This window comes from Mytilus edulis, chromosome 2, assembly GCF_963676685.1.
Source record: "Mytilus edulis chromosome 2, xbMytEdul2.2, whole genome shotgun sequence".
Classification (NCBI taxonomy): domain Eukaryota; kingdom Metazoa; phylum Mollusca; class Bivalvia; order Mytilida; family Mytilidae; genus Mytilus; species Mytilus edulis.
In genome coordinates this window covers 21455910-21473193 of record NC_092345.1, presented here as the reverse complement: position 1 = coordinate 21473193, position 17284 = coordinate 21455910, and the positions used below count along the sequence as shown (strand labels likewise).

The 17284-nt window shown below is 31.7% G+C and overlaps 2 protein-coding genes across 2 annotated transcripts in view; both read left to right on the top strand.

Annotated features, from left to right (window-relative positions):
* Positions 1-15477, top strand: part of LOC139511702 (failed axon connections homolog) — a 69413-nt gene extending 53936 nt beyond the window's left edge. The window contains exon 6 of the mRNA XM_071298733.1: positions 12940-15477. Within this exon, the coding sequence (XP_071154834.1) occupies positions 12940-13019 (80 nt within the window). The 3' untranslated portion in view covers positions 13020-15477. The remainder of the gene's footprint in view (positions 1-12939) is intronic.
* Positions 4075-9167, top strand: LOC139511704 (failed axon connections homolog). Its single transcript, XM_071298735.1, has 4 exons — positions 4075-4552; positions 6420-6543; positions 7959-8155; positions 8967-9167. Exons 1-4 carry the CDS (start codon positions 4431-4433, stop codon positions 9004-9006), a joined length of 483 nt encoding a protein of 160 aa, XP_071154836.1. The 5' UTR covers positions 4075-4430; the 3' UTR covers positions 9007-9167.
* Positions 15478-17284: the final 1807 nt, after the last annotated feature.

The following is a 17284-nucleotide window of genomic DNA, read 5'->3' as shown; positions in this document are numbered from 1 at the left end:
TTCATATAAATTATATTGCATTTTGAATATATGAAGTAAATCTGGTTCACAAAAAACGTATCTTTTGGGCATTTATAGAAAGTTCATAAGATTTTTCGTTTTGTCTACCAAAGCTACAGCGTCACCTGATTAATACATTATTACGGAACTTTAAAGTACAAATACAACCAAAAAGCGCTTTCAAATAAATGTTCACGAAGACTCATAAACAGTAATGGGTAGTGTGAATCTTAGAATATGCTTACATTGTGAGGAAATTTCATCATTGATAGATTGAAAAAAAACTCAGATAAATATTTTTTTTGCATGAAACCTCCTAATACAAAGGAATTTTGTTTTGAAATTGCTATGTTTATTTTACAAAGTGCACAAAGTCTACAGGAATTTCCAGGTACTTACTCGGAGGAAATAGTTTTCCTCGATTAACATCATACATTTCTGTTGATAATTCTAAATTACACAAATGCCAAACTCAATCGATTTTTTTTTTCAATTACAAAATTCATTTCCAAAATTATCGCAATTACCATGAGTTTCTATTTATCATGTAAACAAATGTTTGTCAGCCATATATTGTATTAATATTATCTAGATAGAGTCTATATCAACCTTTAAATTTGATTTCTGAACTTAGTTCCCCTCAATTATTCCCTGTAACATATGCAAATATCGAGGTCCGTACCATGCATGTTAGTTACAGCCCAAATCATTACTCTTTGTCGACGTGATCGAAATAAACATAATATAATAAAGAAGATGTGGTATGATTGCCAATGACATAACTCTCCACAAGAGACCAAATGACACAGAAATTAACAACTATAGGTCATATTTAACAATGAGCATTAGAGAAGAAGGCTTTAAATGAGTTGCAGCAAATATATTTGCTTTCATGTTTACCAAACGACAATTTGATTAAATAAGAAAACTTGTGTTTGATAAGATAGTTTGGGAGTGTAGTGTAAAAAATAGAAAAATCAAAACTGTCAACAGATTCAGAAAGACCATCAAAAGCACGCAATTCATCTAAAACATCGACAAAACTTTTTACATATACAATATATTTTCATATATTTTATTACAATAGTTTATGATAAGCCCCTTCATAGTAGTTTATAAGGAACTTGTTAAAAGCACTGAAAGATTTAGTTTTAGAACACTTACTTGAAGTATCATGTCTTGTTTATAAAGATGCAAATTTTTAAAACGGGGGCAAATAAACGAAACATGAACCGTATATGTTGATAAAACAATGAATGTATTTTTATATTTTCTGTTTGCAAAAGTATGAATATGATGGATTATCCGAAATATTAAAGATTTTCTTATTCCGGGCATATATGACGTTATCCGTATTTGGCACACTTTTTGTGGAATTTTGGGTCCACAATTTTGATATTACCGACTTTTAACTCTAGATTACATAATTGTTTTAACAGAGATTTAGATTTAGGTTAGGTTATAATTGATGCAATTTTGGGAGACAGTGTGATGTTTTCCTACTATTTTGTCTTTTATAGAAAACCTTAAATAGTAAATTTAACCCTTAAATGATACTGAGTATAAGCTTTATTTTACTTTTTTATGTTGCTCTTACTTGAACGAGAAACAGGATGTCCAACTAAAAAAGTAGGTAACCTTTCGAAAAATATATTAAGTTCTGGAGTCAAAAGTCCGTAATATAAAAAGTCTATTCTCTTCAAGAAGATGTGGTATGATTGCCAATGAGACAACTGTCCACAAGAGACCAAAATGACACAGAAATTAACAACTATAGGTCACCGTACGGCCTCCAACAATGAGCAAAGCCCATACCACATAGTAGTCTATAAAAGGCCTTGTTTGACTTTCTCACTATTTTATCTGAGCGTCACTGATTAGTCATATGTAGACGAAACGCGCGTCTGACGTATCACATTATAAGCCTGGTACCTTTGATAATTATTACAACCACTAGGTCGATGCCACTGCTGGTGGACATTTCGTCCCTGATGGTATTACCAGCCCAGTAGTCATCATTTCAGTTTTGACATAAAATATAAATATATTTTTAGTAATTAACTGTTTCAAAAGTATGAATAAATCGAAATCCATGGATAGATAACTTTAGCCGTATTTGGCTCAACTTTTTGGAATTTCGGGTCTTCAATGATCTTCAATAATGTACTACTTGTTTGGCTTTCTTTCTATTGTGATCTGATCGTCACTGTTGCGTCTTATGTAGACGAAAAAAGTGTCTGGCATATCTAATTATAAGCCTAATACCATTGATAACTATTTAGTTATTTTGAAGTAAAATTGAGAATGGGAATGGGGAATGTGTCAAAGAGACAACAACCCGACAATAGAACAGACAACAGCAGAAGGTCACCAATACGTCTTCAATGCAACGAGAAACTCCCGCACACGGAGGCGTCCTTCAGCTGGCCCCTATACCCTTCCCCTATACCTCTAGCCAATGAAGGAAAGAAAGGTATGTGTAAAGGGGAAAACTTATGATAAGTCAATGGTATTGAGTAGGGATGTCAACTCGTCAACTCGTTGACATCCCGAGTTGACATCCGTAGTATTTAGTATGCAGGTGTATTAACATTCACACATCTCATTTCTATAGATATTATTTAGTCGTGTTCCTTTAGTCATTGTTCATTAAACTTTGAAAATCATTTGCATACTTTGCATGTCAAATGATTGCTATTTTAATTTCAACAATTGCAGTATCAAAATTACTAAAAGGTGTGTTAATATTTTATTTCTCATCTTGTGTTGCTACAGCACTGTTCGGGGTTAGGGACGATCTAGCGATAACAAAATGTCAAACTCCAAAGCCTTCTGTATAAGCCTATCCCATAGAAGACTTGGTTCACGACATACGCATAAACACAAAAAATGATAATTACAATACAAGTTGCAATTGATGCAACTGTCATACAAGTGAGAGATTCAGCTAGCTTTTAAACCAAGGTTATTACACCATTTTCTATTTACGAAAATGTCTGTACCAAGTCAGGAATAAGACAGTCGTTATTTATTCGTTTGATGTAATTGAGCTTTTGCCATTTGATAAGATACCTTCCTTTTTGAATTTTCCTCGGTATTAAGAAATTTTGTGATTTTACTAATAAGGTAGCACTGTTATCGCTCAACCATCCAGTACATAGACTGTTCAACCACAAAAAGACACAAAACAGAGGAGACGGTCAAAACATGATTGGGAATTACATGAATTTATTTAGGGAATGACTAATTATTTTTCGGTCTATGAAGAAATAACATAAAAAACAATATGTTGCACACTGAATAACACACTACGGGTTATTAAAAAGTGTTCACCACATTTTTGTTATGTTATTTCGAATAGACAGAAAAAATATTATAGTAATTCCTTATAATTTAATTCTAAATTCAAATTTAAGCCGAAGAAAATCATGAAAAAACGTTAATGACATCACGGTCACATGACAAAATGATGTCTTAGGGCTAATAAACAAAACACTGTTAGGCAATCAGAAGACGCGTTACATCCAAAATTAAGTTAATACTGAATTCTTATCAAGCTAAACAAAGATACCGAAACATGAAACATTAAAAGAGACAGACAAAGATGTCATTTCACAATGTTATGGATTCGTCCTTTTTGCTTGGAAGTCTTCATTATCCACCTTTCATACTTTTAATGGCAGCTCGACCCCAAGCGCAATAGCATCAGATGGTAATCAAATTATTTTGAATGTTGATCAAATTTGTCAAATTAATAGATAATGTAAGGGATGATCACACTTTAATGAAAATAATGTATCTATCTATCTATTAAGTTGGTTGTCTAGTTGATGAGACGGTGTTTATCCATTTATGTACATTTAAAATTGCATCAACTTTGTCATATAAAGGTTCTTAATCGTATTTCCCTGTTGTTTTATATGTCTTAGGGGCAAATATGGATTTTCTATCATGTTTTTAATTCCTGTTTGGGAGAGATGTTTCTTGTTGAAAAATTTATAATATACAACATTTTGGAAGCGATGATATCCAAATCACAAAGGTATATTTCCATGAAAAAACTTTTTTGTATAATCGACAATGCGTCGGAATTTATTTCTTATAAGAATAAATGTATCTAAGCAAAAGCGTATAACATGCCTTTATTTCGTATACCAACAACCGAATGGAAATATGTGAGTTAAGTACCTTGTGTTATATAAGGTTTTATCGGATTTTATTTTCTGAGACCAGTTCCTGTGGGCCTATACCCCTATCCGAACTCAACACAAGTTTCTGTATAATTCAATGTGATATCCTATTAATCTTGAGACTGTTTAAATAAGTTGGAAATGAATGAATTATTCATTATCTAAATATATCTGGATTTAATACCTAAACATTTAAATACACGCTTTTATGTACACTATCTGTGTGCAAAGTATACACAGATGTTAGACATAAACATGGACAGCGAGAGTGTATTGTTTTGGTCAAAAGCAACTGGAACGTTCCTTGTTTCCTCTGCCGTGCTCTACGTCGCATGGAAAAAATTAATAAGCAAAGCTCCCAAGTAAGTTACGTTTTAATAACATAGTTTTACTAGCTCTACAATCAAACCGTGTTTTGTTCATTAATAATATACAGAACATCCAAATATATTAAAATAAAAGCAAAAGTAAAAAGGTTTGTAAATAACCGGCGAGGACTTCAGAGCAGAAAACAAATATTTCGTGAGGTATGATCGATTACACACTTTAATGACCATGTAGTTTTCCATTTTCTAAAACAGTATATATAAGAATGTATGTAACAATTTTATCGTATTCAAATAATCATGTGGTTATTTAAACAAATGTTAGCCCCATTGTCATGTCTTTTAATCAGTATGAATGTTTATGTCAACCAAAAACAATAAATGATATATGTGTGTGATATATATACAATAACTGTTTAGTGATTTAAAATATCAGCTATATCTGCACTAAGGCTTAGACACAGGTGTGATGCGAGCTTCAGCAAGTTATAATTCCTGTTTCGAGCCCAGTAAACATGCATCGGATATCGGAAGACACTCGACAGTTTTTGTAGATATAGGAAGATGTGGTTTGAGTGCCAATGAGACAACTCTCCATCCAAATAACAATTTATAAAAGTAATCCACTATAGGTCATTGTACGACCTTCAACACGGAGCCTTGGTTTTGTCTTTATTTTGCAATTTATTTCGTACATTGTTTTGCTTTGAAAGACAGAAAAACTCCCGTTCATTGCATTTATTTTCGATTTAAAATGAGGCCTGCGTAGTAATATATTAAAATATAATTACACAAGAAGCTGATAACTGGTACGCCGAAAAGAATGTCGCGTGGTCAACGTCAAAAATAATTGACCAGTACGCCAAAAAGAATCTGGCGCGGTCACCGTCAACACAAATGACCGGTACCACGAAGAGAATATCGCGTGGTCACCGTCAAAAATATTTCATCTCACAAAGCTCATAGTTATTTATATAACTTAACAACTAATTTCAACAGTAAAAAAGAAATAACAACACGTCCGATTCGAGATAAAAGCGTTTGATTTGTTCTAAGCCTTATCATTTGGTACTGTCCATGCAATCACTGAATATTCATTTGACACATGATTATGGACTTTCCGTTTTGAATTTTCCTCGGAGTTCAGTATTTTGGGGATTTTACTTTTTATTAAAACATTAAAGTATTAGACTTGAACATTGGTTCTTTTGAAAAGAAGTAGATCCTGCTGTTTATGTTTGTCTATGAGCAGAAAGTGGGTAGTGGATTGGACACTGAAACATTCACAGACGGAGCAATAATTCATTGGAATGTAATTACCAAATTTAACGATACTTACCTTGGTTAAGTTGAAGTTAAAGTGTAATTCTATGAAGACATAGAATAACACTGGAGGTGTAAGTTGTTGACGTTGCAGTTGCGCAGTACTATCTCATCTAATACCGGAAGTGTTATGACGTAATAGAATTGCAATACAAGTTGTGATGTCACGAAAGTTCATACAACACTCGCCAATAGCAATACACAAAAATAGTCTTGTAATGGGTGGAGTTTAAAAGCAATATCTGTATAGTATACAAATACAGGCTAGTTATAAATGTTGGGCTTTTGACGTATAATAACTTAATAAGACACCAAATAGAATGATAAATGTTTTTTATTTCATCCTATGCTTTTGATTTCTACAGTTCTATATATTATAATCCGAACATGTAAAGGGACTACAAGATACTTGAATGTGATATATTTGCTCTTAGAACTAAATAACTATTTTGTTTTAATTTGAAGCAGGATATTAGCATATGCTCACAGTAGTATTAGTTTACCTGTACCTTGCTACAAAAAAATACAACACAAAATAAATAAAATGCAAATCGCATCTACAACATGTATATTTTTTTAGGAAGAATTACCCACCCGATACAGTAATACTTCACCAGATTGGAAGAGGTCCATATGCACCCAGTATGACTCCATATGCTATAAAATTAGAAACTTACCTGCGTATGGCAAACATTCCTTATGAAGTAGGTTTATCTTTTATATTAAAGTTAAATATTGTGTGTTATAATCAGAAACTCCACCTATTAGTCTCTTATAACTTCTCGATAGAAGGATCCAGTTTCGCATTTTGACACTGGAAAGTATTGGAAACTATGTTTGTTCGTTGTATAATTTATATTAGGACGGACGATGGTCTATGTTGACCAGGATTGTTTTTTCAGTGTTCTTAGACTTAAAGTTCTTAAGTCTATTCAGACATATTTAAAATCTTATAAATGTGCGAAAATAGTTGTTAAAGTTAACAAATTTCATACGTTTATGACAGTGGATCAAAAATGCTAGCATATATTTCTGCTTCGTTAGATATATTATTAGAGAACTCGGACGAGATATGGAACATAAATTATTACTTGGTAAAAACGAAAACTCTCTTTTATTAGATTGACTAAAAGTTCGTGATTAAGGAAAACAAAATACAGATCAAAATCGAACTACTCGTATAAGAAGGGGAGGATATACCTGACGAAATTTAAACACGAACAGTTACTGTATTGACATTATATTTTGGAAAGTTCACCTTTCGACAACTCTACGACATATCCATCCATTAAAAACACATAGTATATCATTAATAATATCACAACAATGATGAATCTGTAAATTTATCATGCTATTTGAATATCAAGACAACACCGCATGTACAGTCTCATATATATTATATATAAATATGTTATTCGTTTATAAGATAAACATTTCTCTATCTTTTTCCCTGGTATATTACATGAGGTGTTTTACAACCACTGGGTCTATGCCACTGCAACTGGATGTTTACAACACGATGGTATTACTAATTGGTCTTTTGTAGACGAAACGCGTATCTATTATCCATTACACAGGCAAATTTCACTCACATCAATTTCACATGAAATTTAATTCATGTGAATCTCACGTGATATTCACATGAATTTCACCTCAAACGAGCTTATACGTGAAACTCACGTGAAATCAGTTTTTGTGAGTTTCATGTGAATATCATGTGAAACTCATGTGAATTTCACATGAAAATCACGTATATTTTTTCATGTGAAATTCACATGAATTTTTAAAATAGAGTATTTCAAATAACATCTAAATTTTTTAATTTAATCAAAATCATGAAAAATATTAAAAAATTTTGTTGTAAATTTCACGTGAAATTCATGTGAAAAATTTCACATCAGATTCATGTGAATCTCAATTCACGTGAAATTCACATGAAAATTTTCACGTGAGTTTCATATATAAGCTCGATTGAGGTGAATCTCGCGTGAAATTTTTCATGTGAATTTCATGTGAGATTCATGTGAAATTCATGTGAGTAAATTTTGCCTGTGTAGTTCAAGCCTGGTATATGTTATGAGTTTTTCAATACTTACATCTACTGGGGTTTTTTTTTTAGAATGTTCACAGTTACACTAAAAGCAAGAAAGGAAAATTCCCATGGATTGAATACAATGGAGAGGAAATTTCAGATTCTGAATTTTGTATAGAATATTTAAATGATAAACTAGGAATTGATCTAGATAAAGACTTTACAGCAAAGGACAGGGGAATAGCAAGAGCTTATCAGAAAATGTTAGAAGAAAACACATACTGGTATGTCAATTATTTTAGTTCTATTTACGTTTTGTTTCATATACACGTATGTCAGTATACCCTAATATGCATTTATGTTATATTTTAGTGTGTCAGTTCTGGGTGAAGGTTGGCGCCTGTTTAAACGTTTTAACCGGCTACCTTTTCATGCACCTGTCCTAAGTCAGGAACATGTTCTTCAGTGGTTGTTACTGGTTAGTGTGGTCCTTTAGTGTTTCTTGTTTGGTTGTCCTGAAAATGTCTTCATTATTTACACTAGTCATTTTGGGGTCATTTATAGCTTGCTGTTGGGTGCGAGCCAAGTATCTTTCGCCCCTCTTTTATATATATTGAAAAGTATTGTAAATAAAAAAAATATTGCGTAATATTTTTGTCCGTGATTTTGTATCCAAATATTAGGTGGTGTAGTTTTATTTAAAAATGTATATTACTTCTGTTTAGGAGGTTGTATATTTGTTGCCAAACACTTGTAAAATAAGAACAATTAGAAAAATAATAAGCATAGTCTTCTTTTATGTTACAAAAATTACACACGTGCTTGCTTATATCTGCATAAACAATCAATAAATTAATATTAATATTTTCGTGATTTGAAATAGATCGAATTACATAAATCCCATAGTGTTACTGTAGTATATATCTGAAGGCATCAATTAAAATATTTATGTGTATGTCTAACATAAATGGAAAAAATCAAACAATGCCTTTTTGGCTTTTTTCTTTGGTATTGAGTGAACAACTCGCCTGGTCAAAACTAACTGTGATTTGACTGATGAGATTATTTGACTATGTATTATTTCATTTATAACAGGGCATTTGCAATGGATAGATGGGTATATGATAAAGACTGAACAGCTTTTAAAATCTTCAAAATTACATTATTAGCTGGTTATATCGGCAGACGACGAATTAAGAAAATAATGTATGCCGTTGGTATGGGACGACATAGTTCAGATGAGGTGTATCATATTATGGAGCTTGATTTAAAAGCTGTATCAGACTTCTTAGGTAAAGTGTTTGTAACTCTGTAATATTTGCTGACCTGACATACACTATATTCCATTATTTAGTCAAGTAATGTAACACTCTATCCAAAGAATTAACTACTTTATGACAATCTTATTAATCGTTTAATAATTTGGTTAACAAGTAAAATACTAAATATACCGAATTGTTAGGACAATTAAAATCGGAAAGTCCTTTATGAAATAGCAACACAAAATGCTCAAAAACGTCAAACGAATGAAAAACAACTGTCATATTTCTGACTTAGGGGAGGCATTCAAACATGCAGAAAATGGGGAATAAAACCTGGTTTTATAGCTAGCTAAATCCCTCACTTGACAGTCGCATAAAATTCGATTATATGCAATGTGTTAACAAATTACACAGATATGATAGGTACAAATGACAAAAATAAGGGTACAGCAGTCAACATTGTGTTATACTTATAATCACTTCAAAACATCGGTGGGATGCATAAGACCCAAGCCACGCCAAAAGGATATTGCCAAAAAGTGTTTTCAACTAGATTGAAAAACATGGAAAAGGTGTTGAATTTGAAAATATTGAAGAATTCATGCGATATAATAATCTATAAATGCATTTTGTAACTGCATAATTAGGATATCAGATAAAGTTTCATTTGTCAGATTATTATTTTAAAATAACTTGTTTGTAGAATTCATTGCTTTAGCTCTACAACAATATGATTTTCCAAATCCGTGTGATAAGGTTTTCATAAACATGTCTTAATGACATAAAAAAGTAAAACAATAGTTATCAAAGGTACCAGGATTATAATTTAGTACGCCAGATGCGCGTTTCGTCTACATAAGACTCATCAGTGACGCGCATATCAAAATATTTATAAAACCAAATAAGTACAAAGTTGAAGAGCATTGAGGATCCAAAATTCCAAAACGTTGTGCCAAATACGGCTAAGGTAATATATCATGTATATGCCTGGGATAAGAAAATCCTTAGTTTTTCGAAAAATTCAAAGTTTTGTAAACAAGAAAATACTGATATTCATTTCAACACCGAAGTGTTGACTACTGGGCTGGTGATACCCTCGGGGACGAAACGTTCATCAGCAGTGGCATCGACCCAGTGGTGTTAATAGTTATCAAAGGTACCAGGATTATAATTTAGTACGCCAGACGCGCGTTACGTCTACATAATACTTATTAGTGACGCTCATATCAAAATATTTATAAAAGCAAATAAGTACAAAGTTGAAGAGCATTGAGGATCCAAAATGTCAAAATTACGGACTGTTTGGGCAATCTTTTTTTTAATGATATATATATGACATAGTTTCATCGCTTCATCTTTGATATTTTGTTTACTTGTAACGTCATACATGTACATGTCAATCATAAAGGTTACATTGAAATTGACACACAATATACTGATATCATCATGGCAAGCCCTTCAAATACAACTTTGGAAGATCTGAAAACTCTTATTTTGACAGTATTCGAAACAATTTATCCGCTAAATAGATATACGAAGATGGGGTATGAGTGCCAATGAGACAACTCTCCATCCGAATCACTATTAATAATGTTAATCGTTATAGGTCAAAGTATGGTCTTCAACACGGAGTCTTGCCTCACATCAAACAGCAAGCTATAAAGGGCCCGATATATTACTAATGTTAAACCATTCAAACGGGAAAACCAACGGTATAATCTATATAAAAATTTAGAAACGAGAAACACGTGTGATACAAATCAACAAACGACAACTACTGAACATCAGATTCCTGACTCACGACAAGACAATTGCAGAGGGTTTAAACGTTTTAATGGTACCTTTAACCTATCTGAAATAATAGTGTAACATTACAACATAGAATGACACACTATAAAATATCAATTGAAATGGCTAAACTCAATCAAAAGACGTAAAAACACAAGTGAACATACACTTAACGAATAAATTTGATCTATGGTACAATGTAAATACAAAATCTATAAAAGAAAATAAGGAATGAATAATTAAAGTAACAGTATTATATAGCTGTGAAATGTTAAACCATTTCAGAAAACAACATTAGTCTTGAACAAAAATCAGCCATGTACAATAATATTATACACAGGTAAATGAAAATAATTGTGTTGTAATTTTCAGTATAAAAAGAGAAAGGAAATATTTTACAATAATTTTGAGGTTCATAGTATAAAAAGAAGTAAAAATTGATAGTAATACCAAACAATTATTAAAGCTTGTACATAGACCAGATACAACCCTGAAAACATAGGTTCCCCTGATAAAATCACAGGCCTTAGGTACGATCATCTTAATTATCTATCTGGCGTATTAAATTATAATCCTGGTACCTTTGATAACTACTATCAATGCTAAATATGCTTTTCTGCGTATTGTAGTATACAATACAATCGAATACACTTAGTGAAAATGAAATTTTATCACAATAGATGTACTGTATAAACGTAGCATTGAAAGATATAATTAGTTAAAAGGCAAACCATTAAATGGAGCTTCTAACTTAGTTTATTTGGAAGCAATGTAAGGCTTTTCTACCTCAGGAATAGATATCCTTAGCTGTATTTGGCAAAACATTTAGGAGATTTTGGTCATCAATGCTGTACAACTTCTTTTTTATTTTGCCTTTTTAACTTTCGTTGATTCGAGCGTCACTGATGGGTCTTTTGTAGACGAAACCGCGCCGCGCGTTCGGCGCAAATACATGACTTCAATCCTGATATCCATGATGACTTTCTTTACGTGACTAGAACTTTTGTTTTAGGTAACAATAAATTCCTGCTAGGAGACAAGCCATGCCAAGCAGACTGTAGTGTATTTGGTATAATTAGCAATGCTTACTGGCAATCGTTCGGAACTCCAGTAGAATCAACAATCAAAAGTAAGTATCAGATTTCCAAATGTCATTATAATTCTTGTATGTGTGGCTTCCGAATGAGAATTTCAATTCAATAAAACCTAAAAAGTATCATATTTTCAAATGCCATGATTATCCTGATTTATGTGCCTTCCAAACGAGGACAGTCATTCTAAGCGAACAAAGATAATGCAATTTGTAAAATGATTGACAGTTTCCTTTTATCATTTGTACATTATTTATACGAAAGTTTTAAATCTGTATGTATGCGTACAACGGCTTCAAAACGTATTAAACACAAACATGTTATCAAATACTTTCTTTTGTTCTCACGTTTGAACAATCTATTAATTGTGAAATCAAAAATAAAGGTAACACTGCTGTTCGAACGTCATCAATCGATTGAGACAACAAAAACAATCCGGGCTACAAACTAAAACCGAGGGAAACACATCAACAATGGAAAACAACGAAACAACAGAAACACTGAAGTGGACAAAAACATTGTTATTCTTTAAAATGGATTCTGTATGGTTAGGTAGATAATGCATTTCATAACATGGACTAATACGTTTGTCATTTATGTCTTTATTTCAAACAACCCGCTATAAACAAAAGTTCAGAAGGATATAAAGATTTATAGACTTACTATAAAAAAAAATATTATGCATATGTAAATTTGAACCCATAATCAAAAACTATTGTGAATTCAAAAATAAAGGTAACACTGCTTCTTCATTTTAATAAGATACATAAATGACCAATAAGAAAAATGAAAAAGATATATGTACAATATTCTTAAAATATGAATTTTTCAAAATTAAACAACTATTGATGAAAAATAAAAGTATATTTCACATAAAATAAATCAAAATTAGTGCAAGTGCAATGAAAATTTATTTTTTATTTTCAGAATATAGAAACTTATGTGATTATTGTCAAAGAATGAAGGAGACATTCTGGCCTGACTGGGACGAATGTATTACGCATTGAAATACAAAAGAGGCAACGAAATGATTATCTTTGTAATTAGCTCTTTTATATATACATGTATGATATCATAATAACGTGGCATGTAAATATGAAATTGAATGTAGAAATATATTTTTACGCTTCAGGTCAGAAAATTAATGTTCGTTATAATTTCACTATGACATCTTAGATTATAAACATTTCGAAATAAACTTATATGCCTGAAATGGCCGTTTTTACATTGCTTTCGACAAAAAATCAAAAACAAAGTTTCATATTTACATTCACAAAGCATGGGAACTCAATCACTGTAATAAAAAGTAGTCCACCTTATCATACTTATCTACACATGCCATAGTGGATCAATCCTTTCTGTTCGAGACACTGCCATCAAGCAAGTCATTTTATATGATTTCATGATGGGTTATATGCAACAGTGCTAGCTTGTGTAAAGACGGGATGTTTAGTTGGAGGTATAATTCAGAAATCATAATTTGATTTTTGTATTTATCAAAAACATTACTAAAGAATAATTTGTCCTAAAACTTCAAAAAGAAAACGGTCAAAACATACATCAGCCTTTACAAATCATGCTGCGCATAATTTGCTGTTGTTTTGCAAAAGAATGCAATAAATAAGTGTAAAGCATGTTTTCGTTTTTCCAGACGTGTGAGAGCAGCATATCTACCCGACTTTGAATAGAGCAGATGAATATTAAGGCATGTTTGATACAAAGCAGAAATGACTTATGAATGTCCATTGTTTAATTTGAAGTATTCGAAAGTCAAAACTATGACATAACAAGTTGTATAGATTTGTAATAGTAGTAAAACTGATTCACAAGAAACGCCTCTTTTGTCATTCTTGACAATTCATAAGATGTGTCTACCAATGTTAGATGGTTCGTCAGTGTCTTCGGATGAAGGCATTATTTAGGAACTTTAATGATGTACACCTCTGAGGAGCCTTTTTTTCCTAAGTCTGATTTTTGGGTTTAAATGAATATTTGGTGAAGAAAATTCATATGCTGGTTGCTTTCTTTTTGATGATTTCCGATTTTCCATCAGTTTTTGCCCATTTTTTGGGGTTATTTTCATGAAATTCCAAATGTTCCAAAAATAAACTTATTTTCATACTTTCAATAAAGATGACGTTGACAAACTTGAATACATTTAACTTAAAGAAACTTAAGGTATGTGTTAATAAAAGACAGTTTTAACATATTTATTGCTCTTTTGTGTCCAATTTACCATGCTGTCAATTTTGTTAATTTGTGATTTTTCTCTGTTCTAAGAACAACAATGCATATAATTTTTATTTTCATTTTTATAAATGATTGAAAAAATACATATCTAAGAAATTTGAAAAGACAAAAATTGATATGGGGTGCAAATGTTTCTTATAAAATCATTTTGTGTACCCCCTCACCCATTTTCTCAAAAGAGTTTGCAAAAAGACTAACTCGATTGGTTATAAATTTTGAAAAAAAATAATTACTCAACATCTACTTATTATAAGTACAATTTTTTTCACAGGGTTCAGTTTGAATAGGATATTTATTAAATTCATTGCTATTTTCCACTTTGTATCATATGTGTTGGAAAAAAATTCTAGAAAGAAATTTCAAAGAGACTGACACGTGTCAGCAGAATCCATTCATAAAGTAAAAATACAGCCAAAAAGCTTTCAAAAAAATGTCCATGAAGACTCAATAACAGTAATAGGTAGTGAGAATCTTAGAATATGCAAATTCCAGCATTTGATAGATTGAAAAAGACGCACAATGATTTAGTTTAATTGAGAATTGAATGCCTCTTTTTGCAAATTTATTTTGGTGTAAACGCGTTGACCGAGGTACCATTTGTCTGAAGCGCGGTAGCGATTCATTCCTTTGATGTGCATACGGTGAACTCTTTTAAAACCCTATAAAATTACTAAAAGAAGCATCCAATACTTTCAATTTCATTATTTTGCTCAAATCATGAAAACACGATTTCTATTAGGGTTTTCTTTTATTTACCTGTGCACTTTATTGCGGAAGCTCGTGTCATCATAAAATGAAGGTTTATTTCAGAACAACGCGAGATTGCTATTAGTCAATCAAAATAACTTATTATAATGAATCGAACATGTAACGTAATTATTGTTTGCATGAAACCTCATACAAAGGAATTTTTTATTTGAAATTTCAATGTCTATTTTACAAAAGTGCACACAGGCTATTGGAAATTCCAGGTACTTACTCGGAAGAAATATTTTTCCTCGATTAACATCATACATTTCTGTTGAGAATTCTAAATTACACAAATGACAAACTCAATTGTTTCTACAATTACAAACTGCGTTTTAAAAAGTCAACACAATAACCATGAGTATTCTTTTCATCATTTGAACAAATATTTGATAGCAAAACCTGTTTCAAAGTATTTATTTATATAAGGTCTTCGTCAATATTTTCATTAAAAATTTCTGAACTTCATTTCCCTTGTGTTTTCTCCGTAACACATGCAAATATTGATAGTTTCAGATCTTAATCATCACCTTTTATAGCCGTGTTCGAAATGAACATAATGTATTATTCATTAAGATGCATTGGCATTTACTCGATCCAATCTGTGAAATGGGGGTGAATAAACAACACATGAATCGTATAGTTAGATAAAATATCCGCCAACTGTCTCTCCTTTGTGTCATAAAATGGTTGATAACGGTCTATTTTCAATAAACTTAACATTTTTAATACATATTTAAAAACAATATGTGGTATGATTGCCAATGAGACAACTCTTCACAAGAGACAAAAGGACACAGAAATAAATATGCATATTTCAATATATTTCGATACTTTTGATTTTTGAATTGCAAAATATCATGATTTCCTGACTCTTCATGACCGTCGTCTTTACACTAAAATCAATTGGAGGTGTTCTGATTGGCATTTTCATCTCGAAATGCATGGTTAAATTTTAATTTGAAATACGGTTTTAAAATAGCTTGTGGTTATTACAGATCTTATGATAAGAAAAATATTAATAACAAAAATATCGAACACCGAGGAAACTCAAAATGGAAAGTCCTTAATGAAATGGCAAAATCAAAAGCTAAAAAACATAAATTGAATAGACCACAACTGTCAAATTCTTGACGTGATGCTTTTCAACAGATTTGTTACAGTTTTTGTCACGCTTTTGCCGTAGTCAAAGGGCGAGACATGCTTATGATGTTACAGGCGTCTACGGCGCCAACAATGGATTGGTTTGTTAATAGATCTAGTTGATGGTGAACCAATAGTGATAGGTCAATGATATTAGGTACGCAAATGTATAAGATGTGGCACATGTCATTTCCATGGAGATATATTTTGACCTGCCTCCTCAGTCATGGTATATTAAGCTTGATTAATTGCTTCGTTTATATGTTTTATTTTGTGATAAAGTCAGTTTGAAGGGAACCACTAGTGGTAGGTGAATGATATTTGGTATGCAGTTTTATAACTATTGGCATATACCATTCCTGTAGATATAGTCATGGTCTAGTGATTTTGAAACTTTGCCTGGTTATGATCAACGCAACTATCCTATCGAAATAGAGATAACAGATACAAAAGATACAGTTTAGTCTGACACATATCTTGACTTACATCTAGAAATTGATAATGAAGGTCGGTTGAAAACAAAACTTAACGACAAGACAGATGATTTCAGCTTCCTAATTTGGAAGTTTCAATTTTTAGGTTACAAATTAAAGCAGCAACTGCAAACGAAGTATATATTTCCCAATTGATACGGTATTCCCGGAATTGTATTTCCTATCATTATTTCCTCAATAGAGGGTTGCTGCTCACAAAGAAGCTATTTAACCTAGAGTTCCAAATGGAGATGATATCGGATATGTTCATTATGTCATAACTATAATCCCCTTCCCTTTTCACGAATATGACCTACCGAATTAGACTATCTACCGGACATGTAATAACATAAGCAACATGACGGGTACTACATGTGGAGCGATATCTGCTTACCGTTCTGGATCACCTGAGATCACTCCAGTTTTGGTGGGGTTCGTGTTTCTTAGGTAGCACTACACAGTTAGAAAATAAAATTAAAAATGAGCCACAAATTTTTTATCATCTCCTATTCTGGATTTCTAATACATAAACCTAACTGTTTGTGTTGTACATGTGCATATGTATGTAATTAGTATCTTCCATTGATTTGATTTTCAAAAGTTAAAAGGGTGAAAAATAATTCCTTTTATGTGTATCCATGGCAACATTCTGCATTTAT